The 19107-nt window shown below is 32.8% G+C and overlaps 1 protein-coding gene across 1 annotated transcript in view; it reads right to left on the bottom strand.

Annotated features, from left to right (window-relative positions):
- Positions 1 to 19107, bottom strand: part of KLHDC1 (kelch domain containing 1) — a 58534-nt gene that overhangs the window by 10254 nt on the left and 29173 nt on the right. Inside the window, exons 4-11 of the mRNA XM_011376964.2 lie at positions 18435 to 18513; positions 16880 to 16963; positions 11288 to 11371; positions 10235 to 10293; positions 8735 to 8847; positions 7110 to 7182; positions 2789 to 2873; positions 1055 to 1107 (exon numbers count right to left, since the gene is read on the bottom strand). Of these exons, the coding sequence (XP_011375266.1) occupies positions 1055 to 1107; positions 2789 to 2873; positions 7110 to 7182; positions 8735 to 8847; positions 10235 to 10293; positions 11288 to 11371; positions 16880 to 16963; positions 18435 to 18513 (630 nt within the window). The remainder of the gene's footprint in view (positions 1 to 1054; positions 1108 to 2788; positions 2874 to 7109; positions 7183 to 8734; positions 8848 to 10234; positions 10294 to 11287; positions 11372 to 16879; positions 16964 to 18434; positions 18514 to 19107) is intronic.

Consider the following 19107-nt stretch of genomic DNA (forward strand, 5'->3'; position numbering starts at 1 on the left):
TACCCACTTATACTTCAACAATTCTTCAATCATTGTGTCTAGCCCAGACCTCTCTCCATATATTTAACCATCTGATGGTTATCTCCACTAGAGGTTCCATAGGCACATCAAGCTGAATATGTTCGACACTGAATTTATCATTTCTATTCCATCCAACCTTCAAACTCACTGCCTTATCCATTTTCCCTCTATCACTAATTCTTCCCTCCCCTTTCCCTTGGTATCCATTCAACTACCAAGCCCATTCTACCTTCTAAATATCTCTGTTTTCCCCTTGACATTCTAAAGTGCTGACAAGTGTAGGAAACCCTGTGCTAACAGAAAGAGTAGTTAAGAAAGAATTTAGGAAGGTCCAGTCTGAGTTAGTCCAATGGTTTTTCAAGTGGTTCAACCTGCAGAACGCCCAGAAGCACTAGTACACTACTTGCCACACAGCATGTCTTTTCTCTCCATCTCTTTCTCTCTCTCATGCCTTCACCCATGTTATTCCTGCTGCATAAAATACCCATGCTTCTCCACTGGGCAACTTCTACTTCACTCAAATCCCACTCTCACAGGGAGAACCAGGGGCTTCATCCACAATCCTCCCACTAAACATAGAATATGCTCCTTTTAAAGCAAGAATATATGAGCTAAAACATGATAAGTAACACCACGAATTTAATAACAGTTTTAGGGTTATAAAAAAGAAATTATACTAAATTAAATGTATACATGTGTGTTTATATTAGACACACTGATTTCAGAAAAGTTAAAATATGAAAAAAGTCAGGCTTAGAATCAAGAAAACACAATATATTTAATATTCCCATATGAACTAAATGCAATTTGACAAACATAACAAAACTGTGACTATACTGTATATTTTAATTTTTAAAAATCAGATTGGTGTATGGTTCACTATTACGAATTTGATTGTACTCTTAACAAGATATAAACATTTCCTTAAATTCAAGTCATAAACTTGAATTGAAAAATATTACAACACTTCTCAAGGTGAAAGAAATTATCATATATTAAGAGCATATATGTGTAACATAATGAATTTGCTTACCTGAGTAGTGAATAAGGCTGTGTTTGAAAGATCAGTAAATCATTACAGTGACCCTAATCAATAAAAAAAAGTTATCAAGAGTTTTGATAAAAACAATGCATTAATAATTGAACTTTTTATTTTTAAAATGTAAAAGGAATTATGTAAAGCAGCAAATAAATCTCTCTTTCTAGCTATTGACACACACATGCACTCACAGAGATATACATACATACACATATCTAGTACCCACACAAACTTTTGATACATGGTTAAAATTTTTTCAAGTGATAATGACAAAATTTTGACCTAACCACAGCCTATATATAATTGCAAATTTAAAAATCAGAAACATGTTTTTCTCTTAGGACAATGAATTCAAACTAAGAATTGTGATGGTTTTCAAGCTTTTTTGTTTTTTAATTTAAGCAGGACTTTTTTTCTTCCAAATGACTCTTATTTTAAAATCTTTTCTTTATCCTATCTCCTTTTTCCAGATGATCCCAGGATTCTCTGGGAATTCTTAACTTGAAAATCACAGATCCAGAAGATTTTCTGAATATGGTTCTCTCATCTAAAAGTTAATGTGCAAGAGTTAGTAGAAAATTTCTCTCTAATCCTTTCAAATAGATCTTTAGAATTTCATAATTTATGATCAGGACTTTAATCGGAGTTCCTATTTTAATGGTAAACTTTGTATACTAAATAAAGATTTCTAGTGCCCAGAAGAAGAAGATAAATGGCAAAATGTGCTTTTTAATAAATGCAAAGTTATAGTTTTAATCTTTTATTAGAGCACTGAATTATCAGCCAAAGAATCTTCTGAAACTTTCGATATACATAACATTTAAATTGGAGGCCTCAGAATTATGAAATAAACCAAATTCCCTGGAAAGAAACCACCTTATTTTGTGGTTCACCACTCCATAGGAGCTATGCCTGAAGAGATAAAAGGGAGCTGGTGCCCTCTTGGCTGGACTCTGGCTTGTTGCCCCATCCCTGATGGCTCAGTCCTGCTATTCCTAAGTGTTCTATTAAAACCAGAGCAACCAGTCCTGAACCTGTCCCATCATATACAGAGGAGGAGCAAAGCCGCCCTGCTCTGAATTTCCCAAGGTGCTAGGACAATACTCTCCAAGGTGAAAGGGTAATACTCTCCAAATGCTACTCATTTATTCCTTTGACATTAGTTTTGTCAGCTTTTAAATACTGGAATGCTTTAAATGCAAATGTACAACAGGAATGAAGCAGTGGCAAAAGATGCATAAAATAAAAAGAAAATTCACTTTAAGCATTACAAAGTAGTTCTCTCTTCAGGGGAGAAGCTAGCATTGATGATGCTCTAATTATTGTTAGGTAGCAAATTTCATGAGTACTCACTATTACACTTAGTAGTTTACATGTATATTACATATATTCTTTTTATGTATCAAATATTACAAATATTTTAATTCAATAGAATTATAAACACTCATACTATGGGGAAGCTCAAAGAGAAAAGGAAAAGTCATCCTTTAAAAGCTGTTCTTAATAATTTGACTAATAACGTTAATAAACCTATTTGATTTGTAAACCCAAGATATCCTGAAATGCTTCACAAAAGCCACTTGTTCTGAAGATTAATCACGCCACAGAGTAACATTTTATGCCTTTCCATATTTTGCAGTGTGGAAATATCAACATCACATTGAATAGTCATTGTAGGCTGAATAACACACTACTCAGAGGAAATACTCAGATAAAAAATTTTCTTACTGTATCCAAGGAAAGTAAATCATCTTTACTTCCACCAAATACCATTATTTCATTTTCTTTTCCCAAACAAGCTGTGTGCCATAACCTGTGATTGAAAATTATAAACAGAATGAAATACTATCAAGAAACTATATATCACATATAAATCAATTTTAAATTACACACTCTAAAATTTAATCATATCAGAAGAGGAATGATTGAACTTGAACCTTTGGCACATCCTCAAAGAAGACAGATTTTAAAGATTCCTCTAGAATCATTAGAGCATTTGATTCTAGAGTTAATTAAATCATATCATTTCAATTAAGGACATGACTCCCAATATCTCTTTCCTATTATATCCCCCGATCTTTTTCTAATCTCTTATCTCATAGATATTCAAATAATTTAGTCACAAAATAATTTAAAAAGGAATGGATCAGCTTATTGGAGAAATAGACACTTTTGCCATTTTTTAAATTACAATCTGCCATATTACTATCCTCATCATTTTTGATTCTTTCTTTCCTGTTCTCTGTTCCCCATCGCTTGACAAATCCAATTAAGCATTTTCTTTACATTTACATTGTCACACTACTTGTCACTCAGTATAGAATATCATAACATTTCCCTCCCACTTTTTTTTTCGGAATCGTTTCTATCCCAGCTACATATAGCTGATAAATAATATTTTTCAAATATAGTTTTTAATCATGGACGTTTCCTGATCAGGAAGCATCTGTACCATTTTTCTTATCTTAGTATTTATGACCAACAGCTATTCCTTTTTCCCATAAAACTTAATTCTTGCATCTTTCCAAATAAACCCTCTACTTGAGCCAATTCATTTATTTGCATTCATTTATTCATTTATTTGCATCTCCTAAGAAAAAACCTTATATCTGCCTCTAGGCTTTTGTTCACCCTGTTTCCTAGGCTTAGAATGAGAAGTCATTCTCTCAAGGCGTTTTTTTTAAAAAAGGCTCAGAATCCCCAGGAAGTGATCCAAATGCCACCCAAACTGACTCTGTTGCCCTCTCTGTTCAGCACTTTTCAACATGTATGTACTCATTTTATAATCTTCTAACTTACATTTGAAGATAAACTGCTCTATATACTTCTTTAATTGTTTGATGTGAATGTTTTTAGCACCCTACAAAAAGTACAAGGTCCTTATGGTCAAAAATTGCCACAGTGGTGTGTTGGAGCCAGTTTATGAGCTCGTTAAAGCCAATTGTGCATATCTCCCTTCAACTCCATGTCCAGTGACACCACACTGGTAGCTTGAAATTGGCCATCGTGGAAATCAACAAATCCTACAAATTAGGGTTTTGTTCTTGTTTTATTTTTCCTGGAGAGCAGTGTTAACTATTTACCAGCATACCACTGGAACTTGGGTAATTTAATTTTATGCTTCTTAAAAATGCCTAATTTTTAAGGCATCTTCTATATCCAGTAGGTGATCCAAAACTTTCGATTAACAAAAGTAAACACAAAATGCCAGCATCATTTTTCAGTAGTTAAATAAATAATTTCATAAAGGATTTAAGAATCGGATGTTCTTTTGGAAATGGTCTGATTTTATAGCTCATATCCATCTTCAGTTTCACATTATTTATCAAGAATGCTTTTATGGTTTTAAAAAGTTCAATATTTCTAGGGGCTCTAACTCTCAGAAAAAAGTACACATAAATTTTTCAGTTTTAAAAGATAAATTAAGGGTTTTACAAAATCATTGCTTTGACTCTAAGAATACTTTGATTACTTTTCTTAATAGACCAAATTGCTGAAGCAAAAGCTTCCCCAATTATATGTTATCACTTATTTTATTACTATGTAACTTATTTCTAGTACATTAATCCTTTTTACTTATCTTCCACAAGTGCAAACAGTGGGGTTATGCACAATTTGTTAAACTGAATACTTTCCTCAAATAATCATGACACATTCAATGACAAATGCACTTGGGACCCAGGATAGAACTGGGTCATTAGAAACTTTGGGAAATACTCTGCCCAATTCTCCAACTTGTATGTTACACCATAAATTGATATAAATTTTTGGCAATCCCCAGATTATGTTGTGGGGCTGGAGATGGAGACTGGAGGAGGGGTTGGGTGAAGGAGACAGAATACGATGTATGTCCTTATATATGGGAAGGAATAGCTTTAACTTCCTAGAGAGAAGATCATATGTAATCTCGGCAACACTCATGGGCTACAACAGTACCTAAAGCTCTACAGACCAACACCATGCTGGCATCTTTTACAGACATGTAAGAGAGGGTCCTTGCTGACACTCACCTATACAGATGATCAGATACTGCTAGTTAGATGGATTTTCAGCTAAGCATAGTTTTGTCTAAAGTGAGACCTAGAGAAGAAAGTGCTATACTGTAAAACAGTGGTTCTCAACTAGGGACAATTTTGTCCTTAAGAGGACATTTGACAATATCTGGAGTTATTTTTGATTGTCACACTCCAGGTGTGTATGTGGTGACACAGATGGGGGCGAGGGGGCGGCAGGGGAGGTAGTACTACTGGCATCTACTGTGTAAAGGCCAGAGATGTTGCTAAACATCCTACAATGAACAGGACACCTCCACAACAAATAATTTGGTCCAAAATGTCAATAGTGCTGAGGTTGAAAAACCTGTTGTAGAATTATGAGAATTGGGCAGTTACATTTCAAATTATAACTTGGAAAAGTTTGCACAGAATGCGTTTAAATGTTAAGTAATTCTCACTTTCATAAAAATTAGTATATATACACACAAATATGTTCTCCTTACGCTAAACTGTATCCCACCTGTTCTCCTCCTCACCTCATACCTGAAGATAGATCTGCCTCTGTCTTATCTGCCTTAGGAAAACTCTGGCCTGGACTTCATCATCGAAGAACACTGGAAAGCCTTTCCTGCCTTGATTTTGGTGACATCTAGCTTGGAATCTGATGGTTTTTTCTACAGACTGATAGTTTATGTCCTCTCACAGCTTCTCTAAACTTACCACCTAAACATTCTAATAAAGCATATTATTTACATGACATATCAGCTGAATTAAAAAAAACTTTACATAGCTCAGTTCTAACTAGTATATTATTACTATATATTGATTAGTTGTATTGCTCTAGTTACTCATTAAGTATTGAAACGTAACATAACAACTTAAAAATTAAACATATTCTTACTATCACTTTGGTCTATAATTAATGAATTCATACAATCAAATAACTGGAAGAGCTCATCTAGTCCAAATCTCTCATTTCACACATGAAGAACTTGAAACTCAGTTTCATAAGTGACTTTCCCAAAGCCAAAATACTAAGTAGCAGCTGAGCAAAGACTAGAACTCATCTCCTGTAACTCAATATAAAACTCTTTAAATTAAAAAATGTATTTCAAAAGTTCCAGAATTGCTAATATATTCCAATGAATTTTTTACATGAAAATATAAGAATCATATATGTACTTATGATAAATTCTAAATGTATCATGTATATTAATATAGATATATTATATTAATCTATATAGTCATGAGATATATAAAAATATTTTTGGGATTTTTTCTCAAGTAAGTTACTTGTCATTTATTAAATTACTGAAATGCATATCATTAAGTTGACTTTACATTAGTATACATAATCTATAGTTTAAAAATTCTGAAACACATGGCATGAAAAAGAATAAAATCTATTATTAACTACAATAATTATAATGTGCTGAATTTGAATTTCCTTTGAATATATCTTTATTATACTACTCAAATCAGAAAAATAAGAATTACAATACTAATGTGGTTGTCTTTGTAACTGTATACTGTTTCTACAATTTCTGTAGAAAATTGTACTCTATAATATACCACAAATAACTAACGTTTACTTTTATAAAAAAAATCACATTACTAAATATATAGTTACTAAAGAAATAGTCTGCCATCTATTTGATCAACATGAAAGTAATTTCCCATTAAATTGCTCTAAATCTCTTCCAAAAACAAATTACAAATTATAAAGCCAACCCCACTCCTGTCTACTTATTAAAAATACTAACATTATATGATACTTTCAATTTCTTAGCATTTTCATATTTATTAGGCAAGACTATGTGTTACCTAAAAGAGTAATATTTTAAAATATGCAAATATGGGTAGAAACTGAATAGATCATTTCTAACAGACACAATTAAAATGGTAATTAAATACTGAGATAACGTTAAGCTTATTTGAAAGATAGCCTTCCTGATCATTTATTGTTTTAATGGCAAACACTATAAATTCAGTGCTATATTTTAATACTTTAAAAATTCTTAACTATTTTACTATTTGTAAACTTCTAGACTTACCTGGGTCTTGTTTTAGGTAAATGGGTAAGTTGTTTCCAACAATTTGTTATGACATTATGAATCCAACCATCACCTGCAATATTATGACAGTTCAGAAATTTAGATTAGGTCTTTGGGATGAATTCTTAATTTTTTTTTTAATTTATCATGCTACATTTAGATAACTATCTTTTGTGTGTGTACATATTTTCTCATAAAAATTTTCATAGATACACAAAAGTAGAATAAACATGACAATGAACCCTCACATATCCCAGATTCAACAACTATCAAGATTTTAGTCACATATATTCTATCTTGTCACTTTTTGTTATTGTTGCTGAATTATTCTAAAGTAAATCCTAAATCTCCTATATTGGAGATTCTCCCCATACTTACTGAAGTATGCACTGTTAAAAAAAAAGGGGGTCACATTTTTTACATAACCACAACACCATTGTCACACAACTACAATGCCATTATTATAGTCAACAAAACTAAAAATTATTTCTTAGTGTCATCTAAAATACATATGCCCATATCTTAAACTGAATCTATATGGGAGAAAACTGACTGACTAAGGATATTTGCAGATGGGTACTAGACTTATTGGGGTGATCACTTCATAAGGTATATAAATGTTTAACCATTTTGTTGTACACCTGAAACTAAAATAATATTGTATAAAAACTGTAATTGGAAAATGAATTTAAATTTTTTTTTTAATTTTAAAAAAGAGCAAGGACCATAGGTCAATGACCAAAACCAGAAATAAGAATTAAAAACATTAGAGCTCACGAAGATGATATTAAAGAACCCCTATCAAAATAGATAAATGTTAGTTTCTTTTTATTAGATTCAAAATCTCGGAAACTAAGGAAACATGATGCTCTGCAATAACTAACATTCCCTACTAGGAACTGCTGTTTCTCCAACCAGTCTCTGGAGTTTGTTTGTTGGCCAGTAGACTGGCAGCATAGTTGTTTCCATATCTGATATAAAATTATAGAGATGGTTTTAATGGTATATAAGGTCTCTTAATAAAAATATCTCTAGCCATAGAAAATTTTTGAGTTGAGAAAGTACAGAACATTTAATATGTCAAACTAAGAAGTAGATATTCTTGGTCATTTGTCTATCCTGATGGCACAATTTTACTGCTGAAAGAAAAACTGCATTACAAACCCATAGCCATTGGGATCAATATGACAGGGGTTAAAAAATTTTAGCTAAGCACTTTCTTTTATAGTTCTGGAACAAAAGAGAAGCAACGAGCCTTCCCACCTTTCATTTCCAGAGCATTCTGGGAAAGGCTGCTCTTCTAATCCCCATTCCAGCCTACAGTATAAGCATCTGGGTCAAAAATCAGGAGGACATAGAATCACAGAATATTATAGTTGAAAGGGGCTTTAATTCACCTAGGTTCAACCACCCTTCCTTTTCTCAATACCTAGAAAACAGAAGAACATGGAGAGCCAACAGTACCGAAGCAAAGGAGTCTTCTACTTCTAATTATCAATGCAAGCATATAGTTGGGGATAAAGATAAACCAGAAAATTAGAAAAAATGAAGATACCTTAAGTATCAAATACAATTAAGGAAAAAGGGTGAGATAATAATTGTAGGCTAAACTTGAATTGACTTACTTAATGGAATATTGTCTGCACTTAGTCCACCAAACAGGAAAAGTTTATCATCAGCTATTGGTGTTAAAGTATGCCATGATCGATGTTTCGGGTTTTCGCCATTAATAAGAACCCTGTGGCAATGGAAAAAAAATATAAAAATCTAAGTATTGTTTTAGTTAAAATAAAAGGGTTTGATCATCTTAGATCTTAAAGGGAAAAATCACCCGCACCACTTTAAAAATATTGATTTTACTAATCCTACCTACATAAAAATTTTAAAACATTCTTAAATTCTTAGATGAATTTAAACGATCTTTCCATTTAGCATCTATTCTACCTGGTCATAGAACACAGATTGAAAATTAATTCCCAGTAAATTCACATTGCATACTCAGCATCATTCTTGTTGGTTAATAAATAAAACTTCCTGAAGTTTTCAACATAATTGTTTTCATGTTTGTAATTTTTAACTTGTTGTTTCATGTTCGATTTCATGTTTTCAACAGATTTCCTCAATGATATTATGGGATTTTGTTGTTGTTGTTTTTACTTTGGTCTATTTGTTGTAGAATTTCCCAAAGTGTTATCTTCACCTGAAAATGCTACCTACTCTAGCTTTAAAACAAAAGCACGCAAACCATTCCAGATCCAGTATAAACCGCTAAGGATTTCAAATAAATAATGTTCTATTCCTTAAAAAAATAAAAGCAGAAATAAAAATAAAATCACAAAAGTTTAACTAATTTAGAAGGTACTATTTAAGTAGAATATACCATTTAACTTTAACTAGAAGTTCCGACACTAGTTAAGACACTTCAGCATTCTGAAATGCTCCAGAATAACGTGGACCATTTAGAGAAGATGTAATTTGTTTTTTCAAAATTGGAAATATTTTTATTGTTTTTGTTGACTATAAAAAACATTTTGGTTAGAAAACATTCAACAACCACAAAAATGTTTTTTAATGAGAGTTCTCCTATAATCCTGTCCTCCAGCAATAAGAAATCATAATTTGGTGTATCTCTTTCCAGACTTTAATGCATATATAAATATTTATTAAAACATATAAATGGGATCATATACTCCATTCTGTAACTTTTTTTCACTCAATTAGTATGCTGTATAATATTTCCATGAAGTATAGTTTCCTTGGGTAACGGGAGCATGGCAGCCCTTTGTAGACGAAGGCTGATCTCAAGTTTTTACTTTTATAAGTAATGTTATAATAAACATCTTTGTGTATGCACACACACATAAATACACTTGTCCAATTACTGTCTTCAGAGAAATTCTGGATCAAAGTTAAATTCCATTTTATATTTTGAACTTAGTACCAGAATACCTTCCAGAAAAATGGTACCAATCTTTACTTCCACTAATTATGTTGTTACAACCTAGCATACACTGGTTCAGCTTTAGAGACCTAAATTTGTGCACGTGTGTGTGCACATGCACACACACACACATACATCCACACAAATGCCTATAGAGCAAAACAAACTTAAATTTCAAACTTACCTTCCAGACCAAGTCCATGTATCTAAGTTTAGATAGTGCAAATCATTCATCCTAGTTTGCTAAAATAAAAGTGTGTTAAATTGGTCAGTGTTTTACATCTTTCATGAGCTAAAATTCTGGTTTTAACCCATTTCCTGTTTAGGAAAAAAGTGCAGCTTGCTGCCAGTGTTAATTTAATTTTACATTTTACTTGCTCTTTGAGGCTGAAGCAAATCTGACTGGTTTTCAATGTGAAAATAAAATAGGAAAATTGTTCTTGGAGTTATTTCTAAACAGAACTTGTCTCTAATCCTAATGTAACAGAAATGTATACATAAATCGGATTCATCAAATGACTCTTCGGCTAACAACTGTTCGAGAATAATGTTAGCATCACTCTTAGGAATGCTACGTTTTCTAGGATTTGACATTTTCAGTGATTGAGAATTACTATATTCTGTAACTGGAAATACCACTACTAAAAACAGAATGCTATAAATAGAATGATGTCATCTGTTTCCAAAGATTATCGAAATACTAGAGTGATGCGAAAATAATAATAAAAGCAAGATATTTTGCGGCAAACTTTAGGGGTAAGGTTAGGACTATAACGCACGAATTATGTTGGGGTAAACGCTGCGGCTGCAAGTGCATCTGGCAAGTATTCTCGGGGCAAATGGGAAATGGGTTAAAATCAGTTCATATTAAAAACAGATTATTGTAGTTAACATCAGAAGTGTATATATTGGGGAACAATGTTAACCATTAATAAAATTAACACAGAGCTACCAAATTAATGTGTCAAAGGAATAAATGAGTTTAAACTAATAGTATTTAGATGATAAGAAATTAAATTTTTCTGATAATACACTAAAGGATTCTCCTTGTTAAAATATGATTTATAATTATCTATGATTATTTATGTATGGTCTGTTTGGGAATAGAGATAAAAGTTATTAAATGGCATTTTAATTTCTAGATTATTTGAATGTTCAGTTGTTCTATAAAATCAGAGGATGAATTTTTATAAGCAACATCACATGTAGAAAGATTATTTCCATTAAAAATACTAACCAAAACACGTCCACCAAAGATGTAGCCCTTATTTCCAAGAACTGCACATGTATGTGCAGCTCGTGGCTGGGGTGGAACTCCGCCCTGCAAACATAGATAAGAAAACAGAGTACAAAGACTTGAAATATGTAATGATATCACATTCTTATGCTTAGTATGAAAATATTTGACCACTAAATTAACATTATCTATGTAATTCAATTAAAAGGCCTAATGTAAAAGTTCAATCTAAATAGTAATAATTATAGCAAATATCACAGGCATACCTCAATTTATTGCATTTCACTTTATTGTGCTTTGCAGATACTACAATTCTTACAGACTGAAGGTTTTTGGCAATGCTGCGTCAAGCAAGTCTATGAGCTCCATTTTTCCAACAGCATTCGCTCTCTTGTGTCTCTGTCATATTTTGGTAATTCTTGCAATATTTCAAACTTTTTCATTATTATTTTATTTGTTATGGTGATCCGTGGTCAGTGATCTTTGATGTTATTACTGTAATTGTTTTAGGGGCACCATGAACCTGACCCATGTAAGATGGCAAACTTAACTGATAAATGTGTGTGCTCTGACTGCTCCACTGACCGGCCACTCCCCCATCTTTCTCCCTCTCCTCGGGCCTCCATATTCTCCAAGACATAATAACATTAAAATTAGGCCAATTAATAACCCTAAAATAGCCTCTAAGTGTTCAAGTGAAAGGAAGAGTTATACACCTCTCACTTTAAATCAAAAACTGGAAATGATTAAATTTAGTGAGGAAGGCATATTGAAAGCTAAGATAAGTTAAAAGCAGAGAGAAGCTGAAAGCTAGGCCTCTTGCACCAAATAGTCAAGATATGAATGCAAAGGAAAAGTTCTTGAAGGAAATTAAAAGCACTACTCCAGTGAACACACCAATGATAAAAAGTCAAACATTCTTATTGCTGATATGGAGGAAGTTTTAGTGGTCTGGACTGAAGATCAACCCAGATAGCACATCCCTTAAATCAAAGCCTAATCCAAAGCAAAGCCCTAACTCTCTTCAATTCTATGAAGGCTGAGAGAGGTGAGGAAGCTGCAGAAGAAAAGTTTGAAGCAAGCAAAAGTTGGTTAATGAGATTTAAGGAAAGAAGTCATCTCTATAACATGAAAGTACAAGGTGAAGCAGCAAGAGCTGATGTAGAAACTGCAGCAGATCTAAGATCTAAGATTATCCAGATCTAAGATAATTAATAAAGGTGGCTACACTAAACAACAGATTTTCAATGTAGACAAAGCAGCCTTATATTGGAAGAAAACACCATCTAAGACTGTCCTAGCTGGAAAAGAGAAATCAATGCCTGCCTTCGAAGAACAGGTTAACTTTCTTATCAGTGGCTAATGCAACTGATGACTTTAAGTTGAAACCACTGCTCATTTACCATTCTGAAAATTCTAGGCCCTTAAGAATTATGCTAAATCTACTCTATCTGTGCTCTATAAATGGAACAACAAAGCCTGGATGACAACACATCTGTTTACAACATGGTTTACTGAATATTTTAAGTCCAATTTTATTGTTGAGACCTACTACTCTGTAAAAAAGATTCCCTTCAAAATATTACTGCTCATTGACAATGCACCTGGTCAACAAGGAGCTCTGACAGAGAAGTACAATGAGATTCATGTTTTCACACCTGCTGACGCAACATCTGTTCTGCAGCCCATGGATCAAGGAATAATTTTGACTTTCAAGTCCTATCATTTAAGAAATACATTTCATAAGGTGATAGCCGCCATAAATAGTAATACTTCTGATGGACCTGGGCGAAGTAAACTGAAACCTTCTGGAAAGGATTCACCATTCTAGATGCCATTTAGAACATTTGCGATCCATGAGAAGAGATCAAAATGTCAATATTAACAAGAGTTTAGAAGAAATTGATTCTAACCCTCATGGATGACTTTGAGGGATTCAAGACTTCAGTGGAAGAAGCAACTGGAGATGTGGTGGGAATAGCAAGAGAATTAGAATTAGAAGTGGAGCCTGAAGATGTGACTGAATTGTTGCAATCTCATTATAAAACTTTAATGGATAAGGAGTTCCTTGTTAAGGATGAACAAACAAAGTGGTTTCTTGAAATGAAATCTACTCCTGGTGAAGATGCTATGAAGACTGTTGAAATGACAACAAAGGATTTAGAATATTACATAAACTTAGTTGGTAAAGGAGCAGCAGAGTTTGACAGGATTGGCTCCAATTCTGAAAGAAATTCTCTCGTGGGCAAAATGCTATCAAATAGCATCACATGCTACAGAGAAACAGTTCATGAAAGGAAAAGCCAATCAATGTAGCAAACCTCACTGTTGTCTTCTTTTAAGAAACTGCCACATCCATCCCCAATCTTCAGCAACCACCACCCTGATTAGTCACTGGCCATCAACATCCAGGCAAGATCCTCCGCCAGCAAAAAAGATTACAACTCATTGAAAACTCAGATAATGGTTAGCATTTTTTAGCAATAAACTGTTTTTTACTTAAAATATTAAACATAATGTAACTGCACATTTAATAGACTATAGCATAGTGTAAAAATAACCTTTATATGCATTGGGAAATGAAAAACTTCATGTGACTCACTTAATTGCAATATTCACTTCAATGCAGTGATCTGGAACCAAACCTACAATATCTCTGAGGTATACCTATATTCTTCAAGAGTGAAATTTATTCACCCTGATCTTTACTTTTTAAAGCATTTTTTAAATGCCTGACACTATTTAGCAAAATAAGATTTCATATAAATTTCAGCTTAAAATATAAGGATTTAAAAATCAAATTTTAAAAGATTCTCTTTCTTCTCTGTCCCATACAGTTAATATTATAAGTGAGCAGTACATGGTATGATGATCTCAAACTCTAAAAAATTAAATCTGTCCCACAAAACTCTTGATGCTTTAAAGTCTACAATAAGAACTTCAGTTTTGGCTTAAGCCAAACAGTGCTTTTTTTATCTCTTACTAAAAACTCCTCACATTAACTGATAATACTTCTCTATACTTTCAATAAATATAACAGATTTTTTCCCACATTGTATCTGAAAGTTTTTCTGACATGACTGTACTTAGAATCCATTCTCTTTATTTTTTAGAGACATTCTAAAGAAAAGAGTGTAGTAAGTAAATGAATGAATAATATTTGAAAGAAGAATTTTCTGCATAATTTCTATGTTTTCATGGTGGGTGCCCTTGAATATATATTTCATTGCAAGTTCTGAAAGAACCCAAATTTTCAGCTCATTGGCTACTGAATACAGGTATAGGAAATTTAAGCTCTACATCCAATATCATAACTCTCTAGACTTCTCAGCCTTACTTGAATAACTGCTGAAGTCAGCACAGTAATTTAGATAATACCTATGTAACACTTAAATAAATGAGAGAGAATCTTTTGAGTTGTGGTTCCCAGCCTATCCAGCAAAACAAAATTTTTATTATTATACTTTACTGATCTGAAAATTTGGAAAAATTCTTCTACTATAAAGACATTTATTATGAAATAAATATCAAATTTCTCCTTTTTTAATTTATCAAACAAATTTAATAGTCAACCAAAGTTTCTGAATAAATTGGGTTCATACAATTTCAAACAAAAACAAAGAAATCTCATTTGTCTTGGTCTGTGTGCTTAACTGTATAAATAATGCACAATGCTTATTAGGTTGTTTGAAATACTAAAAACGACACAAAGGTTCCTATTATTACTATATTGCTCTTATAGAGATAAAAATTCCATATAGGAAAACACATTCAGCCTATTTTACAGATGACACACTAAATGACTTATCTAAAGCACACAGGACTTTCATGACACAATTAGAATGCAAATCCAGTTTTTTCAACTTTGACAATAATTGTTACACTCTACCATATTGCCTTGTCTTTTGATACAGATATTTGGAAATAATGAATTTAAGAATGTCTCTAAAAAATAAAGAGAATGGATTCCAAGTACAACCATGTTAGAAAAACTTTCAGATACAATGTAAACAATGTAAGAATTTGTTTGAAGTTATCATCAGGAAAATTGGAGTGAATATATTGTTAAATATAATTAAAATCAGGTCAGTCATCTGCAGATGCCACATGCAGAAGTCATGTGCTTCTGTTGGAGCAGAAGGAGGGGTGGGATACAAATCAAGGTAAGGACAGAGAAAGAGAAAGACCTGAAGTCTAAAAAACTGATTATAGGATACCTCAGCTGCCTTATCTGCAGGTGCACATTCTAAAAATATGCCTTCAGTAGTTCCAGACCCTTGCTTATTTAAGGAAGTAGAGGGTTAAGAGGCCTGAAAGAAACCTAGGATGATTTTCAGTAGAGCCAGTCTCAATAATAACTCTCTACCTGCTTGCTGACATTAAATTATTTTAACAGCAATAAAATGCTTTTATTTCATTAATAAAAGACACAAATCTTAAAATTCAATGCTGACTGAAGAAAAATTCAAGCAACAAGTATAAATGACTCATAGCTGATCAGTTCTAAAATTAGAAATGGGATGAAGAGAATAGAAGAGCACTGGAAACCTGAAATTCATTGCCTGGAAAAAGAGGATACTGAGAAGGATTAAATCTCATACCACTTGCTATTTTGCATAGACCCTCCCATTACTTCCACCAGCAGAAGTTGGACTGCAAAGAATTTTGGTCATGTATGCATATTAGTGGAAAATTTTGGTTTTGCCTGTTGAACCATGAACACCATTCATTATGCCATCCCCAGAATTTCATTCTGCACAGTTCTGGTGAGTTTAACAATCAATACCCTGCTGCCCCAGCGGTGGGCCTGGCCACTCACTCTCTTAGAAATGAGGACTGATGTAGAGTGGGAACATGCCAAGGAAGAGCCAGAAGCCTTTCCTAGGACAAATATACAGACACTGAGAGAATATAGCACCAGTAGAAAGAATTGCTTATGTAGCCAGGGCCGTACTCCCTCCTAAGTGAGCCAGCCAGTCTGCGGTAGACAGAAAGAAGCTAGCACACAGAGAAATGGGGAGAAGCCAACAAAGAGAGATGGAAAGTATTGTGATGGTGTTGAATAAGTTGCTCCAATTGTGAGGTGCTGGTCCCTACAGCTCTTCCTTCCACTGTGTGAGCTCTTCCAAAATATACTTTCCAGCTATGTGAGAATTCATTACTGCTTAAGCTAATTTGAATTTGTTTGTTCACTAGCACATTAAAGAGTATTAATAATATATTTTCGTCATGCTACAATTGCATGTAGCTCTGGTTTCAAGAGTTAACAAAACATGGGCATTTTAAAATCATGGACTTTGTTATAAAAAGACTTTGCAGAAGAGCCTTCATTAAATCAGGGCATCACACTTGTGAGTAATGAGATGGCACCTCTTTACAAGATTTTTCAAGAAAACTTTAGCTAACCTGGAGAAAAATATGTAATAAAAAATATGTAATCAAAAAAATAGTATAAGTGACAGTACCCATGAGAAGCCTTTTGTATGTGATTTCAAACTCAATTATTAAAATCCAAACAACTTAGTAAAAAATATATTCTAAAAGTATCAAAGAATATATGAATGTAAAAGCAAGTTTTTTAACAATACTTACTTTAATTTCTGGTTGAAACCAACTCTGTGTCTTTGTGTCAAATACATGAACATCATTATGCCATCCCCAGAATATCTGCTCTTCCTAAAATGGAAATTTAAAAAATATTTAAAAGATTTCATAATTTTCAGATGATTGTTATAGTTTCATTGTGTATTTACCGGTAAAATAATAGATACCTTTGTAAAAATAGAGTCACGTGTTACGTCAGTCATAAAGCTAGTGCACAAGCCAGTGGCTCACAAGGTGTGGTCCCCAGACCAACATTGGCATCACCTCCGGGCAACTTTTCTACTCACAGTACTGCTTGTAGTGTGCCATAATTTTACATATTAACAACCTTTCAATTCCTTCGAAGGACTGTCTCTTTTAAAATTGCAGAAGACATAATATTTATATTTGAAATCTGTTTTTTTTAAAGTACATGCTCAGATTTCCTAATCTTTGCTGTTAGAAACTTAGAGAAACTTTTCTCCAAAAGTTCCAATTACTTCTATTTAACCAAGTCATTTGTTCTTATAGGTTAGACTTATGCTCACTCTTTTTGTCTTCTCAGAGACCAAACTGTTGGGAAGACAAAGATTTAACAGTTATATTGTATTTAGCATCTTCCAGATTGCTGAAGTCCTCTATTGCTATTCTAGCTTACCTCTGTTCCAGTTTTATGTTTTATATCAGAAATACATTATTCTTTTTTGTGAAATAAACTTAATAGTCTTGCCAAATAAACTAAACAATATACTTAGTTTAGAATCTAAACAAAAAAAATCCACTTGTACACAAAAAACTTCAGAACATCCTCATTAGCCTAACTGTACTAGGGGAGAGAAAAAGTGAGAGTGTTCACTGATGATTGAAAATAGTTTATAAATCATAGGAAGTTATATTTCTGAAAATTATTATTAATATTGTAAATAACAAAGCTTTAAAGATATTTCATTTGAAAAACTAAAAAACCATGTAAATACATGGAGAATTTTAAAAATACTCATATACAAAGAGATATACACAAAATGTGATATATATTAATAATGCACAATAATAATGTACAGTAATAGAAGGTAAAACTAAAGAGCTTTGTGGTTGGATCGATGGTTTTTAAAGTTCTCTTTTAAAAATTTTCATTTTTATAAGTCATGACTTCTTTATGTAATAGTTTATTCCCAAACCAGTAAGAATAAGTAGGAAAGGTAATATTACCACCAATTTACCCTTGTGTAGAAGCCTGTTTGAGCTATGACAGGTTCTAGTGGACGTATCTAAAAGCAGGTATATGTCAGCAATAGCCCTCTGGTTACCTATGAATGAAGTTTTTCCAAGTTACACTAAAGTCTCCACTCATCTAACAGAAGCAGGTATAAGTGATTAATGACGTAAGAAAAGAAATTACTCTGCCAGTAGCCTCCTCCAATTGAATTCAAGTCCAAAAGAGAGAAAACACATTTTTTTCACAGTGTTAATTATGGTAAATGAAAATGAGAATTATTGGGCTCATTATTTCTAAAGAATTCAAGGTAATACTAAAGGAAAATGTAAGCAGTGATAACTCTCTTACCCAAGATGCATCATGAACATCAAAACAGTCTTGGAGTTCATTGTGTCTCCTACATCCATAGCCACCGAAATATATTAATCTGAAAAACAAATACAAAAGGACACACTTTATAAGTTTTACTTCGAGTCTGTTCATAGAAAGTTGAAAAAAATCAACTTTCTCACCCTAACAACCTAAACAAGCCAGATACAGTCATGTGCTGCATAAAGACATTTCAATCAAAGACGGACCGCATATATGACAGTGGTTCCATAACATTATAATAGAGCTGAAAAATTCCTATTGCCTAGTGAGACTGTAGTTGTCATATGTTGTAGTACAACATATTACTCACATTTATGGTGATGCTGGTGTAAACAAACCTACTGCACTGCCAGTTGAACAAAAGTACAGCAGATACAATTATGTACAGTACATAATACTTGATAATGACCATAAACGACGTATTATTTATGTATTTACTATACTATACATTTTATCATTAGAATGTACTTTCTACTTATTAAAAAAAGGTTTGCTGTAAAACAGTATGCTGTTACTCAAGCAGCAGCCTCATATGTCATATGTTTACCTCATCTCTTGATTGCATCATTGTTTTCTTGTGCTTGATTTAATCTCATGTTGTTTTGTACAGTTTCAGGCTGTACAGACTGGTAGCCTAGGAGCAACAGGC

Source organism: Pteropus vampyrus, unplaced genomic scaffold, assembly GCF_000151845.1.
Source record: "Pteropus vampyrus isolate Shadow unplaced genomic scaffold, Pvam_2.0 Scaffold10, whole genome shotgun sequence".
NCBI lineage: Eukaryota > Metazoa > Chordata > Mammalia > Chiroptera > Pteropodidae > Pteropus > Pteropus vampyrus.